At 49.3% G+C, this 15288-nt stretch overlaps 1 protein-coding gene across 1 annotated transcript in view; it reads left to right on the top strand.

The window, feature by feature from the left end:
• The first annotated feature begins 10109 nt into the window (after nucleotides 1-10109).
• Nucleotides 10110-15288, top strand: part of XPNPEP1 (X-prolyl aminopeptidase 1) — a 30805-nt gene continuing 25626 nt past the window's right edge. The window contains exons 1-2 of the mRNA XM_009821555.2: nucleotides 10110-10192; nucleotides 12941-13071. Coding sequence (XP_009819857.2) covers nucleotides 12955-13071 — 117 coding nt within the window. The 5' untranslated portion in view covers nucleotides 10110-10192; nucleotides 12941-12954. The remainder of the gene's footprint in view (nucleotides 10193-12940; nucleotides 13072-15288) is intronic.

Below are 15288 nucleotides of genomic sequence, written 5' to 3'. Positions count from 1 at the left end.
GTGCTGAGCGCGGGGCTGGATGAACAAAAGGCTGAGTGACCGCAGGGACAATGAGGGGCACAGAGCCCCAGCAGCAAACCCCAAATGCTCCAGACTGCAGGCTGCACCCGGTGATGCTCAGCCCTGGCCTGCACCAGGCCTTTGGCTGTGGCATTTTGATTTTTCCCCTGCTCCAGTAAAATACACCCTGCGTGGCTGGTAACGGCATCCTGGGAAGGAGACCGCAGCCATCAGAGGGTCACTTTTGGTCTCTATCAGCACAAGTGTTTTCTCCCACTCTTGCAAATACTCAGCTGGCATTACTGATGAGAATAAAGGAGCACTGCTAGCGTGGAGAGATGTGCAAGGGACCGATGATTGTCCTCATGTCATCCAGCTCTGCTCAGCACAGCTTGTCACAACACAAATGTCACAAATTAGGTCTGAATCACTGGTGTTAGGTATTAAAAAAACCCCCAAAACTTTTAGCAGAGACAAGGCTTTCAGTGCCAGAGGAGCCCTTTATGAGGAACATTTTCAGTCAATGGAAATGCAGGGTGAGGATGTAAATTGAGCCAGCGCAGCATCAGGAACTGTGGAAATTTCCCAACAACTCACCCGCTGCCCTGTCACACCTCCTTCCTGTGGCTTCATTCATGAGGACAGTGCAAAGCACTCATCCTTTTCCTGTATGTCACAGCCATGAGTATCTCGTGCAGACTTAACATCATTCTCACTTTTCCATAGCACGGGTCCTATTTCTTCAAAGGGACAGAATTCATAACTCGTGATTCGAACAATGGGAAGGCTTGTTTAAGAATAACTCAGGATACAGCACATTTCAAGCGCGGTGAGGGATGCAAACAGGAACAGGAAAGAAGCAGCAGATCTTTCCTCCTTTATGAGTGAAGCTCAGCTCCTGCAGCCAGGAAGCACTGGCAGTGATACAGTGCTTGGTGAGATGTGGGAGGAGGCAGAGCTCTGTCTGAGCAAAGGTCTGTTTCTTTAGACAGATTTTAAAATGTAAAAATGGTGCTTTTCATTTTCCACAATTGCTGCCAGCCGAAGGACGGTGGTTGCAGGTGGCAGGGGCAGCTGGAGGTCTGTCTCACGCTGCTTTCCAGTGACTGCCACCCTGCGGGGCCAGAGGCTGCGATTCCTCAGGGACCCCAAGCACAGAACACTGCCTGGACCCACAGGTCTTTTAGAAATGACCCTGAACAGGACCCACATGGGCAATGATTTCCTGCTGACAATAACTGAATTAGTGCATGGCAGAAAAGTTGCAGGTGAGGAGCATCCCTGGATATGCACTGTCTTTCTACAGGGACCTTTTCATTGCTTCATTTGCTTTTTCAGGCTCATGCTTTCTCCTGCAGAGTTTTGAGTAAACATTCCCCATACTGAGTTGCTAAGAGCCAAGCAGCTGACCTGACAGGGACGCCTCAGCCCCCAAACTTCTCTGGAGCTCCTCACATTTTCATTTTGAAAAAAAAATCAGCCCAGTTTTCCTGCCTCCTAATCTAGAGTTTTGGTTTCACAGATAAAAACAACTCATCAAAGATAACGAGCCATTTTTTTAAGGAAAATGGCTCATATGAAAAGCCCAGGTCTCAGTTCTGCAGTTAGATCTCAAGACAGCAGTGTCCAAAGACCTGAAATATCATAGACAGGGTCTCAGATGGTCCCAAACCTCTCATGGACATGGGCTATGGATCACCGTCCCTTGGGCTTGGGAGTTAAAAAATGCGGCCAGGCACCGAACTGAAGCACCCGAACAGCCTCAGTTCGGTGTAATGTGCAGGGCATATGCCGGCACCCAGGTTTGTGCCTGAGTGCAGATTGCAGCCTGGGACTGCCGCACGGCAACTGCAGGGTTTGCTCCCATAAGGCCAGTTACAGGATCTGGGCTACATTTTTAAGGTTTACAGTTGTTACGTGGGACACATGTAGAATGTTTAATCCCAACTTTTCCGCTTTGTCCCATTATCTGAGACAGACAGTAACCCAATACTTTGTGTCTGGACTCCTGCACCCACTGGAATAAACATCTGTTTCTTGTCCTGTGATTTGTTTAATATATTGCACAGCATGGGACACCAAATTGTTTCAACACGTTCAGGCCCAAGGGATTTTTTGGCAGGTGAATGGGCCTCGCTCACAAAGGTGGTGACTTCGGGTGGGAGTTGGGGCTTGTAAAATGTGGCCCTTGTATATATATTTACAAATAAATTTCTGCTATACTGCAAATGTTAATTAGAAACAAAATCCATGTCTGGGCCCTCACTGGCAATCCCAGATGCCAGAGACTTGGGCTAGCGCTGCCTGGAAGAGACATGCCACTAACCCAAGCCCTGGCAGGAGCTCGCAGGAGTGCTCCTGCTTGCTCCCCGAGCAGACGGGGAGAGGAGCGGGACCTAGCAGTGTTATAGAAGGCAATGACACCTGGCTTCATTAGTTTTATTGCCAGAGCAGATAAGGAAACCTTGTGTAACAAAAATGCTTCCCAAGTGACAGGCCAAAACACAGGCAGGTTACTGCACCCTGTTAACGTTTGTGCTAGTGAAAACTTTGAGGAAGAATGGCATCATATGAACAGAATAAAAGTCTCTGTTGGGCCATAAGCATGATTTACATATTTAAATATGGAGTAGATCCATAAATATATCCAATTCGTCAGGATATACTTCCTTAGCAGCATGGAGTTTTATGCAAGCTGAACAAATGAACTCCTAAAGCACTTAACAGGGCACCAGTGACCACTGTGGTCTCTTTTGCATGCATTAGATCTAGCTTTTGCCATCTTTTTTCCTGCTGGAACAGACAAGGGAAAACTAAGAAGTCCTGGAAATGGCCACGAGGCTCACATTTCACTTGCAAACAGGCGAGTGCAGGTGAGCAGGGATGTGTGTGCACTGTTCGGTGTTGAAACAGAGCCAGGCAGAGAACTCAGCAAACATTTCATTTTCATCCTTGTCATTAAAGGTTTACAAGCAAAGTCGTAACATCTGGTATTTAACTGAAAAGAGCAAACGTGGAAGTACTCGGATATCTACCTGGCCTGCTGCTGCCTCCCTTTCCTTTCCAAATGCAGCTGCTGGGAACCACCCAACCATGATCAACTTCCAGTGCTGGCTGGATAAATTGTCCTCCCAAGAAAAACTAAGATAAGATCTCCAGAAAGGCTTGTCTCTTCTCTCCCTGCTATCTTTTCCCCCAAACACACCATTTGTTGTTGCAGTTTCTAGTTTCACTGTTTCCAAACATACAAAATTTATTTTAAACGTGATCCAAAAGGACTCATGCCACACGTTTGAAACCTCCGTTTAACTCAGAGCTGAGAGCTTAAAATACAAGCAATTTTCTGCTGAACCACTCTCAGGCCTTTCCTTGCCTTAGCACGTTACAGCACTGCTGTTATATACTACCAAAACACTGGCATTAATTGTTGTTAGGTAATTTTTCTAGGGTGGAAATAAGAAGAAGACGGTAGTTAAAATACTTGCTCTCTCCTGCATGGACACAGGCATGCCTCCGGGCTGGGAGGATGTGACCTTGCTGAGCCAGCGCAGAGGCATGACCATGACCACGCTCACTGCAGGGCTTTTGTGAGTAAAACAACTTGCACGTGATGGTTTGCAGGACAGCCGTCTTGAAACACAAATGCAACTGGGTCGGTTATTGTCCTGGCAATCCCAGCGCTGTCACGCGGATGGAAAGGGCTGATTGGCCATGTGTGCAACCTCATAAAAGCATATTTTCCCCTGCTCCAGGGAAAGTGATCCCCCTCCCTGTTTCTAACCTCCCACAGGTCTCCTGAGATGTTCCCTGGCTTGCAAGCGGTGCTGGGGCTGCTGTGAGACCATGGCAATGGGAGAGGCCAACAGTGCTGGCAGCCCCGGTCCCCGTGGTGGGAAAGTGGGGCTGAGAGCATCCTTTCACCTGTCCAGTGCCCAGATGTCCTAAGCCACTGTTGGGATGGCATGATCCAAAAGCTAGGCTCATAGCATGAGTTGAGCTGTAGCATCTCCTGCCCTCCGTGAGAGCTGTGCAGATGCTCAGCCTGCTACTACAAATCCCTCTTTCCTATTGCTGTCTCCCACAGCATCCTGCACCACAACCAGTGCTTTGGGGGGAAAAGAGATGTGTCCCAGTCACAGACTGGTCACTGGGTCAGCCTCCAATGCTGTGGTCTCATCAAGATGCCAAATAGCTCCGACCACGAAAAGGCTGTGGGCTTGCCCGGTGGGCAGGGGGCATCTCTGGAGATTAGATTGCAAAACAGGGGTCTAAATTTCACAGGTGCCCAATAGGAGAAGGTGTATGAAATTAAAGTTACAACCTGTAGTAAAGGTATCATGGCTATAGGAGGGTTGATAAGATAAGGGGAGTTCTTTTATGGCTTATTTCCTTACCTTGATCACTTGATACAGATCAAGATTACAACAGAGTTAATGGCTCTGTCACTTGGCAAGGTTGGTCTCGGGCAATTTTGGTTGCTACTTGTCAGCTCTTCCTTCCTTGCCCCACTCTTTTGTAATCTGATGCAAATACAGCTCTAGAAGAACATAAAAGATAGTCCAATTACAGAATCACAGAATCACTATGGTTGGAAAAGACCTGTAAGATCATCAAGTCCAACCATCAATTAGGACAATTGATGGTCACATCAATTAGGAAAATTTAATTAAAAACAAGGTATATTGAAGTGCTTTCATAAAATGTCTTTGCAACAGAACTTGCACCATTTTAGCTGAGATCAAACAGGTGCTTAGAAAGGACAGTTTAATCTCTTTAAGCATTTCAGATTATATATCATAGACAGCACTGCTTGCTAAATTAATTATTAAAGTATTTTACATTATCTACATTGGCAAGTTCATTAGGGCCACTTCAAAGCTTCCCAGAGACCCAAAATGCCCAGGAAACAAGCATCAAACATTTTGGCTTAACCGGAAAGCTCATTCCACTTTCTCTTATTTAACTTATTAGTCATGTATTATTCAAACGAAATAAATAGTGTTGCCTCCCGTGCTCATCTGGGCAAAGCCTTTAGCAGCAATCCTCTGCTGGCTCATTCAGCCTGGGCATCCACCAGCCTCCACATGGGCCATGTCTCAGCACCAGTCCCCCATGCACCCCAGACCCCCCAGGGCTCATCCATGGGCTTAACACTGGTCCTGCTGGGTCAGGCCACCGGTAGTACTGAGATGCTCACGGTGTTTAGACCTAGGTGTCTGCAGACAGGCGGGACACCAGCCCATGTGGCACAGTCACGCCTCCACCTGTAAAATGGCTGTTTACTGCAGAGGACTTGTCATGAGCGGCATCAGGAATTGTCTACAAAATGCTTTCTGGCCTGAATACATCTTTTCTTACAAGACCATTCCTCTTCTGGAATGAGGTTCCTATGCAGAGTACCCATCAGTTTATCATTATTCATTCTACCAGGAGGGGAAGGAAATTAGTCTAAATTTTAGTGCTCAATGAGCCAGTTAGAACCAGTTAGAAGTCACCTCTGGGTACAGAAGCCTTCACAACATGGCTCTGCAATACCAGGTGCTTAATAGCAACTAAGAAGCTCTTGCAGACATCAATATTTTCCCTTCTATTTTCTGCTTCCTTTAGCACATTTTTGGGAGATGGGAATGCAGACTTTTTTTTAACCTTTATTAAATCAAGATCCTCATCAGGAAGACAGAATGGGGACACATTTTGGTCACCAAAAACGTAGTAAGGTGTTTTCAGTGGTTGCTTGATTTATTTAATTTTAAATTACAGAGACACATCGATATCACATTGATAGTCTGTCCACAGTGGCGGTTGTTATTTCTGCCCTGAGCTGGCACCAAAGTAGAGGAAGTTAATCAAACTCAATCCTCCTGGCTTGCTCCCCTCTCACTCTGGGGTTGTAGGGTAGCTAGAGGAGGCAGGATAGATCTGCTGTCACGCTGTAGCTGCTCTCCTTGAACTGGCTGTGGACAGGCAGGATGGTGTCTCCAGACCTGTAGGAATTAATGAGGATGGAGATGCTGAGTTTTCCCCTGCTCTGTCCTTCCCCTGGTATGCTGGGCTCTGTGAGCAGCCTGATTATTTCACGCTGTGGACACTCCCCAAGTCACACTCCCACACAGGAGTAGTATGTATTTTCTTTCCCCTCTGTATTTGATTGCCGCTGCTCCCACGGTCCGTTAGCTAACCCAAACAGATTTAATAAAGATTCACTGGCAAAAAAAGAATCAAACAAACAATTTCACTGGCACAGGCATTAAGATTACCTTGTGTTTAAACCACTGTCCTAAATTCAGCCAAACAAAAAGCTCTGCAGAGCAGGAAGGGAAGAGGCCAGACACCCTTAGCTCTGCCCTGGGAAGCTAGCGTGGAGCATGTGGACCATGCCAAGGGGTGGTCGGAGTATCCTGTTCGCTTGGGTACAACATGCACAAGCCGGGAAGCACAGGGGAGGAAAAGGCATCCCTGCGGTGCAGCACTACTTGGTGAGCTGGAAAGACATGTGACAAACATTTGAAATGTTTTGGACTGATCCATCCCCTTTCCCTGGGCTGTCGCAGAGCTCCGGCAGGTGCAGTTCTCCACAACTCTCTATTAAGAGACGCAGCTAAATGCAAAATCTAACCCCGAATTATTATGAGTCAGAGGAGGCTGAAAGAACCATTTCACAACCCTGATTGGATTCAGCTGTACAGTTCACCATCAGCAAATGATCTCTGTGATTGTCGTGCCAATGTTGCAGTGCTTTTAAAATGTCCTGACATGTGCTTTAGTATGAGCATCGCTGGATTCTGGCCAGTTTCCAAGAAATGAATCTTCTCAGCAAATATTCTGCAGGGTGAGCATAACGTGGTCTGTAACACAAATGCAAAACACGGCTGTAGTTTACCCTGAGGGGGACACTGGTGTGATGATTTAAATGGGCCTTTCTGGCCCAGACTGCTGGGATTGTATAAGTCCCTTGTGGGCAAGGCTGGAAGATGGGGTGAGAATAATCGGGAAACAGCAATTAGTTTCACCCAAGGAGATTAATGAGGAAAGAAACTCTTCCTGATGTAACACTCGTGGTCACCAGCCTCCAGCTCCCCTCTCTCCTGTCCATCCTCAGGGACAGCCTGCAGCCCCAGCCCCATCCAATGACCCTTTCTAATGACCCTTCCCAATGCCAGAATGCTGGTTGCAGGACAGACCTTTTATTCTCTTCTGTTGGATTACAAGTTTTGCTGTGCTGTGTTGTGCCCTAGATTTTACTCCAGAGATGTATGAGACAGAGCTCTGCAACATGGAGAGAGCCGCAGAGGGCAGCAGTTGCTGGCCGGGGCTGGCTGCAGGATTTGGGGCTGCAGAGGAGCTGGAATTGCTCAGCCTGGAGAACAGTCAGAGAGAAGAGGGAGCCAGACCCTTTGCAGATGTGCACAGCAAAAGGGCAAGGGGCAAGCTGCAGCAAGGAAATTCTGATGGGGTATCAGGAATAAACCTTTTCGTTCCAGGGTGGTCAGCACTAGCATGGGTTGCCCAGGGAGGCTGTGCTTCTCCTTTCTTGGAGATACTCAAAACCCAGCAGGACAGTCCCCAAGCAACCTGCCCTAACTTTGAAGGTGGCCTTGCTTTTAGCAGGAGGTTGGACTAGAGACCTCCAAAAGCCTCGTCTCCCCCCCAGATTATTCTACAAGTGTGGGGGCCAGAGGGTCCCCAGGGTACCAACTGCTGCAAGCAAACCCCTCCAGCCTGGACACGGTTACAAGGCAGATTTTTAACTTTTGTTGTAGCCTTTCTTGGTGGTGATCTTCTCATTTCTGCGTTTCTGTAACAGCCTCCTGTTTTTGTCAATAGGCTTAACTTACAGCCTACCTGTAAAAAACTGCCAGGGGCAGAGGAGAGCGGCGGAAGGTATTTTCTTTAGGGAGCATGTATGGCAAATGGCCAGATTTTACAACAGTTGCACTCACTGTTGTTACAAATACGACCCTCCTCCCTTCCAAGCTGACAGTAATTTATCATGAAAAGTAGATGGTACCTTTCCTGCTGAGGCTTTAAGCAAAGTAATGGGATGCTGACATTTCCCTGGAACTATGCTCAGCACCAGAAAGCAAGCTGCGGGATACCCGAAGCCCGTCAGTTTGGTGCTGGGGGGGCTGTCAGCCCTCAGCACCTCCGGCGCTGCCCCGGCTCCTTCTCCCGCGCCTCAGGCAGCCCTGAAGCACCAGCGACGCCGAGGCCGGCTGAGTTGCGCGGGGTGAGGAGGGAGAGGAGCCAGCCGCATCTGCTGGGCGGCCTCAGATCCCCCCTCGAGAGCGCGTTTGTGGGAGAGCGAAGCGGGTGAAAGAGGCGAGCGCAGACCCAGGTTTTGGGGAGAGGGCCCTGAGGCGGTGCCAGGCGGTTCCTTCCGCTCCGGCTTTTCCCCTGGGAGAGGCACCGGCAGCCGCCAAACGCCGACGCTTCCCGTCGGTTGCAACACACCCCGCCCGCCCGGGGTCTCACACCGGCTTTCTGGCGCGCCTCCCCCGGAAGACGGAGCCCCCCGCCCGCGGATCCCGGTCCGGGCTCCCCCAGCGGAGGCCGCGCCGAGCAGCGGGCTGGGGGCCGCCGAGGCGGGAGGACGGCGCACCCCGGGGGCGGGGCGGGGCGGGCGGCCCCCCGCAGGGCTCAGACGAACGGCCACGCCGGGCAGCGCGGCTGTGGCGGGGTGCCGGCCCGGCAGGAGCACGGCGGGCCGTCCCGGTCCCGGTCCCGGTCCCGGTCCTCACCCCGCTCCGCGCGCCCCCCGCCTCGCGCCGCCGGCTCCCCCGTGACGTCCGCCGCGACGTACGCGACGGGTGGCCGCGGCGGCCCACGTGGGCGCTGACGTCGCGGCGGCGGACGGCGGGCGGGACGGCGGCAGGTGAGGAGCGGCGGGGCGGGGGCAGGCCCGGCTGGGTGCTTCAGGGTTAACGGCAGAGAACGTTACATGTACGTGGGGGGGCGGCCGCGGGGGCTTCGGCAGGGCCTGGGCTCGGCCTCCCCTGCTGGCCCTGTCAGCCTCTCTGTCCGGGTATCCAGGCCCATCGTGGTGTCCAGGCCCAAGTTGCCCTCTCAGCCCAGTGTGGAGCTGGGGGAGGCTTTTGGCTCAGGGGGGCAGGCCGGGCTGGGCGTTTTAGTGACTTCGGGGTGCAGGTGGGTACTGGGGGGCAAGCTGTGGGGTTTGTGCCTCAGTGCATGGCTGTGAGTGCTTGGGCTGCCCTGCATGCAGGCAGCCCAGGCCAGAGAGGCCTGGTTTTGAGGTGGTGTCGCTGGTTCCTGACAAGGCAAGCTTACATGCTTATTTTGAACAAGTGTATTCATAAAAGAGAAAATGAAGAGGAAATTTTCAGAAGGATGAGCGTATCTGAAGCAAGCAGGACATAAAGACTCAGGGTGGTCTAACACAGCAGCCACAGGCAGACCCAGATGTAGCCTGACCTTCATGGCCTCGCCTCCCTTCCCTGCCGTGGCACTGACGCACACCCTGACACAGATGCACACCCTGACACAGCGGGCCTGGTGTCCGCAACCCTTGCCATCGCTAGCGCCTGGGGTTGCAGCAGCCCATGGCTCTGTGTGCATGTGGGAGGCAGGAGGAGGCGTCAGGTTCCTCCTGCAGCATTTTCGTGGTTGCTCTTTGCCCTGTGTTTCTTATGGAGATGCTGTCCAGGCAGGATCTGGCCTGGGCTCTTGGACAACTGACTCCTGTGGTCTGAGTGGGGTGTAGATAATGTATGTCTGGACAGTGACAGATTTTGGGATCCAACTCTTGACTGCCATCATGCTCCAGTGATACTTTGCATGTTACTTCTGCTCTGCCTTTGTTTCCCCATCTGTAAAATGGGGAGTGGCCTCTGACAGAATGATTGCAAAAACAAATTGGCGTAAAACAGCACACGCTTGCAAGATTTAATCGTAAGTCTTGACAAGCAAATGCCTGGCCCTTGACGTTCCCTGCTGCACCCATGGTTCACCCTTAGTGCATCTCTAATCTTGCCAGTGGAACATAGTGTTAATGCATTTTCAGCTCTTTGCTGGGGGATGAGAATGTTTTATGGGGGCCAAAGTTTGTTAGCTGTTTCAGTTTTGCCCTTTGCTTTCTCAGGCCCAGTGGAGCTTATGAAGGCCAAGCAAAGAGCTGAATGGTATTTTGTGTGAGCAGAGGCAAGAGGTGTCCAGACGTGGGGAACTACAGAGGCAGGTAACGTGGCAGTCTGATACCTTTGAAAAAGTTAGGGCTTTTTCAAGAATGGGACTGTTTCTTGCACTGCTAAATCCACTACCTTCATTTCAGCTGTATTTGATTTTAATCACTGGACTGATTAAATAATGATAGAGAAGCTGTTTTAACTTTGTAGATGCTTATAATTATGGCCAAGAAAGGAAGAGTCACCTGTTAAAAATTACAGGGCGACCAGAGTAAATGACTACCAAAGATTTGGGAGAAAATAGATTCTCTTTTTCTGGAAATTGAAGACAATTTTATTGGAAAGTTTGTGGAGTATTTTTTAAAAGTTATTTCTTATACTGTATGGGTTATCTAAAATAGATATCCTCCTTAATATGGGTTTTGTTGCTAATCTAGCTTAGTTGTGTTTTTAATATTGCAAGCAAATCTTTCAACAGTGAGAGTACTTTTTAAATGATTTTTTTTTTTGTCCTTGAGAGAATCTCTTGCTTGCTAAGAAAACTGTGGCTTGTCAGCAAGGAGCTTTATTAAAAGGCAAAGCCTTGTCATTCCTTGCCTATTTAAGTGCGACTTTCAGGCTCCTGGAGACAAAGCACAGGTCAAGAAAGGAACCTGTGTCCTTATGAGTTTGTAGAAAGAGATTCTTTTCTGCTAGCTAGTTGCTGTGTTGTTGCTCTCTCTCCTTTGTGTTCTTCCTCTGTCTGAACATAAATCAGCAGCAATGTTATAGAATGTTACAGCAGCTCGTTACAGAGGACAGACAGAAACAATCACAGTATAATAAAGTTCAGTGTAGCTTGCAAACACTGTATAAAACTATGAAATTTGTCCTGGAAATAAACCTGAGGTGTAATCTAATCCCAGCGAAGGCACTGGAGTCAACATACCATACACTACATCCTCAAATTGGTGCCTTTTGAGCTTGATTTGCTTCTTGTGGTCTAGGTTTTAAAACATAGTGTACCTGTGGGCAGACAGTCAGTCACACGCAAGTCTAGCGTGCTCTAAACTTCCTGTGATGAGAGGTGTGAATGGTGGTCTTAGCTTGAGATTTTTACACCTGAATGCATCAGATCTTGTTTCAGTTCCTGACTTGGTCACTGTGCTGCTGTGTGACCTTGATCAAATCATATCTTGCTATGGCTTGTGAAATGGAGGCAGCTTTTCTGCCTTCCAGTTTAGATGGCAAACATCACAGGGCAGGGACTGTGCCTTATTGTGTGTTGGTATAAGACCGTAATGTCGCTTGGGGGTCCTGGTAGTTACTGAGGTGTAGGTAGAATAAGTGCCTGGATAAGCAAAAAATGTTTGAGCCTTGCATGCTGTTTGCTTCTCCCATCTATGATCCGTTTGCGGACATGGCTGTGAAATGAGCTGTGAAACGAACTGGTCAGAATAAAATACTGCATAGCATGGCATTCAAGCAGCACAGAGCCTACCCCCCTTGCCCTGGAAAGTGACAGCATTAAAGTTTTAAGATCCCAGCATGTTCTTAAAAATGTGAAAGGAATGGGTAGAGAACCGGGAAGGGGATTATGCCACTATGGGCACCCTTTGGAGATGTGAGTGAAGAAAAGATGGAGAGAACCTCTGAAGATGGTCAGGTTACTTGATTTTCATAAGCTTTCAGGCCAGGCCTCCCCCGCAACTTGAACATCCTCTGCAGTCAGCTGGTGCCTTCCACTGCAGCCTTCACTCGCGCCAGCACAGCAGCATGGCCTGATGCGTCACTGTGCGTGGTACTCACAGCGGGCCCCAGCTATTGATGGTTTCTGGGTAGCAAATTGAGAGGCTGGTGTTCACTGCAATGCCAAAGATGCATCCATTTCAAAACCAAAGCAAGGGAGGGTGATTGGCCTGTGCCCTTGTTTTCCCCTCTGATCTGCTGTCTTCCATCCAGCCTGTGCCCCACCCCTGCCTGCCTGACACCAGCTGAGATCTGCAGAGCATTTGCCAGCAGTCTTTAGAGAAGGTTGCTTTAAGCCTCCCTAGTTGTCCCCTGGCAGTCACTTGTGAGAGCTCAATAAGCTGTTCATCCTGTTACCGTTGTGTTCTTGCTAGGTGAACTAACATGCAGCCCAGCAGTAAATATGGCTAGTGAACGCATCCCTGTGTATGTCCTTGGGAGCAGGTTTCTTTTGTCTGCGTTAATCTGGTCACCAATCCACTATGAAACCCTGGGCTATAGTGAAAGTTCTAAACATTGCATTCTTACCTGGTCCCTTTCTGACTTCCTGATGTGCATGGCTTGCTGTCCCAGCAGCCTGTGCTCCTGTGGCATATAAGCCACAGTATCTCTGCCCCCAGAATGAAAAGACTGAAAGTTTCTCTCTGTGCACATGATGGGTGGGGCTACTTCTGATCTGTGGGTACTTGGGACCGTCAACATCACAGGCCAAGACCTTTCCTGGCTGTCATAGGGCATGTCTGAGGTGCGCTGGTTCCTAGTGCTGTCCACAAGCAAGAGGGGTTGGTAAGTGTGTTAAGCTTGTGTGTGTCACCACTGGGCATGCCAGTCCTTCACCAGGTGGGAAAGGTCCTTTACAGGATAGACCAGCTTTGACTCTTTGGCCTCAACCTGATCCCTCATTCTCAAGGAACATGAATGAAGTGACAAGACAGGAGAAATTCTGGGCTGAGAGGGATGATGTTGGCACAGTTGTCCTCAAGGGGAGTTTCCAGTGCTGATGGCCTCCAGCCTGTGCGTGTGAGTGGCCGGGGACGGCTGGAGAAGCTCTGAAGTTTTGTGCTTTGTTTTAGTTGCAGGTAGGAAGATGAGTCCAAAAATTACAACAGAGCTGCTGAAGCAACTGCGGCAGGTGATGAAGAGTCCCAAGTATGTCCAGGAGCCTGTCCAAGCCTACATAGTGCCCTCTGGAGATGCTCACCAGGTATGGATGGATGGATTATGGGAATGATTGCACTTTCCTTCCCTGCAAAAAATAAAAGCCAGGGATAACTAAAGTCATCCTTTATTCACTCGCTTTAATGGTTCTAGCATAAAAGCCTGGGTAACCTGAGAAACTTCAAGTTGCAAAAAGTTTGTGTAGTCTATTCAGGAGACTGAGGTTTTTATGTTCTTGTAACAGATCAGTGTGGATGTTCCACCAGCAGCTTCTCATCAGATTGTCTCCAGGGATCTCACGCTGCAAAAAAGGGAGCTTGCCAGAGCACTTGCTGTCCCCATCCTGGCTGTTGGGAAGAATGGATTTGCTGGGGGAGGAAGAGGCATTATCTGGGCTTTAGTTTCCCCATTAGCACCTCCTGATCAACACATACTCTTAAGCGCGGTGGCGAAGGATTAGTTGCAGAGCCTTCCCTTTGCTAGATCCAGTTCTTGCTGGAATTTGGTGCCTTATGCTAAAGCCCTTCAGATCCCATGCGGAGGGGCCTTTGGAGAGGCAGGGAAAGGAACAGACCACAACGACACTTCCCTTTCCATGCCACTCTGTATCAGCTTGTTCTGTGCACTAAAGACAGGAGGGAAGTCTGGGCCCAGGGTGGTAACCCGTGGCAGTAACTGTTGTGTGCTGCTTCCACCGTTAAGATTTTTGTAGTCCGTGACGTTAATTTTAAATTGCTGAACTGCCTTTTACCTCCCCTGCATGCTCATATGCTAGTTTCTCTCTTCTGTTCTCTCTTTTAGGAGACCCAAGGGTTTTTCCCTCCTCAGCCATTTTCAGGAAACAAAAGACCTGAAGCTTTCCTGGCTCACACCCAAAGCTCCCTTTTACCCCAGGGTGCACGAAAGCAAAATGCAACTGAATTGGAACCTTTGCCCTTGACTTGGCACTGGAGTGAGCTGGGTCCAGACTTGCCTGTGCCCTAGGACTGTATGTGCAGCATCGTGTTTCCTCTTAGGGAGATCCAAACTTGGGCAGGTAGAGGGAAGGCGTTTTCTGCAGCTGCTATTGTCTGCTGCATTCCTGCCTCAAGCTGCCTCTGTCCATATATAACTCTGGTTTCATTTCACTAGACGTTAAATGCTGTCATGTGAGTTGAAGAATGTGACCCTCAGGACTTCTGGGTTTTTCTGTTGCTTTCTTTTCCTTGACAGAGTGCAGTTAAGCAGAGAACCCCATGTTGCTATTTCCTGCCGGGCGAGTTGGTCAGGTTTCTCTGCAGAGCGAATCTATCTGAATGGAAATGATTACTGGAAGTTGCTGATTCTGGCGCCTCCTGACTAGCTAGTGCAGGATTTTGTCTGTGAGGTTTGGGAATTGGTGAAATTTTAGGCATTGGCAGAAACCTGTTGATCCCAGAACAGGCTTACTGATTTCAGGTAAATAGTGATGAGCTGAGATTCTGCGCCCCCCCCGCCCCGCCCCGCCCGCCCCCACCTCCAAGAAAGGGTTTGTTTCCTGTATGCAAATAAGAACTTTACAGCCCTGCAGTCAGATTTTGCTCTTAGGCAGCTCCCTCCATGACTCAGAAGGCTGTGGTTTAATGATACACAAGCTTTTGGTGGCTTGAGCCATTTCCTCCCCACAGCCCAAGCTACTTATTGCTGTCCTTGCCTCTCTCAGCTGTTCCTGAGGCTGTCGTGGTATCCACATCAGAGAACTTGTCAACAAAGAGGGCTTTCCCTCCTGTGGTGTTGCCACAGGGTTTAGATTAGGGGAAAATTTATTCCATTCTAGGTTGCAAAGGAACCCCTGGATTGGACTGATGCTGATACACCCCGATGCTGACTAATTTCTCTTTGCAACACTGGGAATGTTTGAGCTCTGAGATGCTTTTAATATTGGTTTTCCTGCCAAGGCTAGAAGGCTTAGGTTACAATACTGCCAGGAGGCTTGCCACCAGTTGTATCCTTTGCTTTCCATGCTTAGTTGTGTAAGGAGCTGAAAGACTTGCAGAGCTTCTCAAATGCAGCTGGCTCTGACTCTGGCTTAACCAAGGCTGCTAGTACCTTGGATTTGTGGCTCTTGCAGCCAGCCCTGAATGTTGGCTGCTTTGATTTTTGAAACTTTTAATGCAGGTGATAAGAAGTCAGAAGAAACAGACTGTTTCCTTGGGGACCTGGGTGGTCCAAAGGTTGGTGAGAAAGGAGGGCAGTCCCAGCCAAATGTGGGCTGATAATGCAGGTGATAAGAAGTCAGAAGAAA

This window comes from Gavia stellata, chromosome 9, assembly GCF_030936135.1.
Source record: "Gavia stellata isolate bGavSte3 chromosome 9, bGavSte3.hap2, whole genome shotgun sequence".
NCBI classification, from domain to species: Eukaryota; Metazoa; Chordata; class Aves; order Gaviiformes; family Gaviidae; genus Gavia; species Gavia stellata.
The sequence above is the reverse complement of the archived record's forward strand: the minus strand, read 5'-3'. Positions and strand labels throughout refer to the sequence as shown.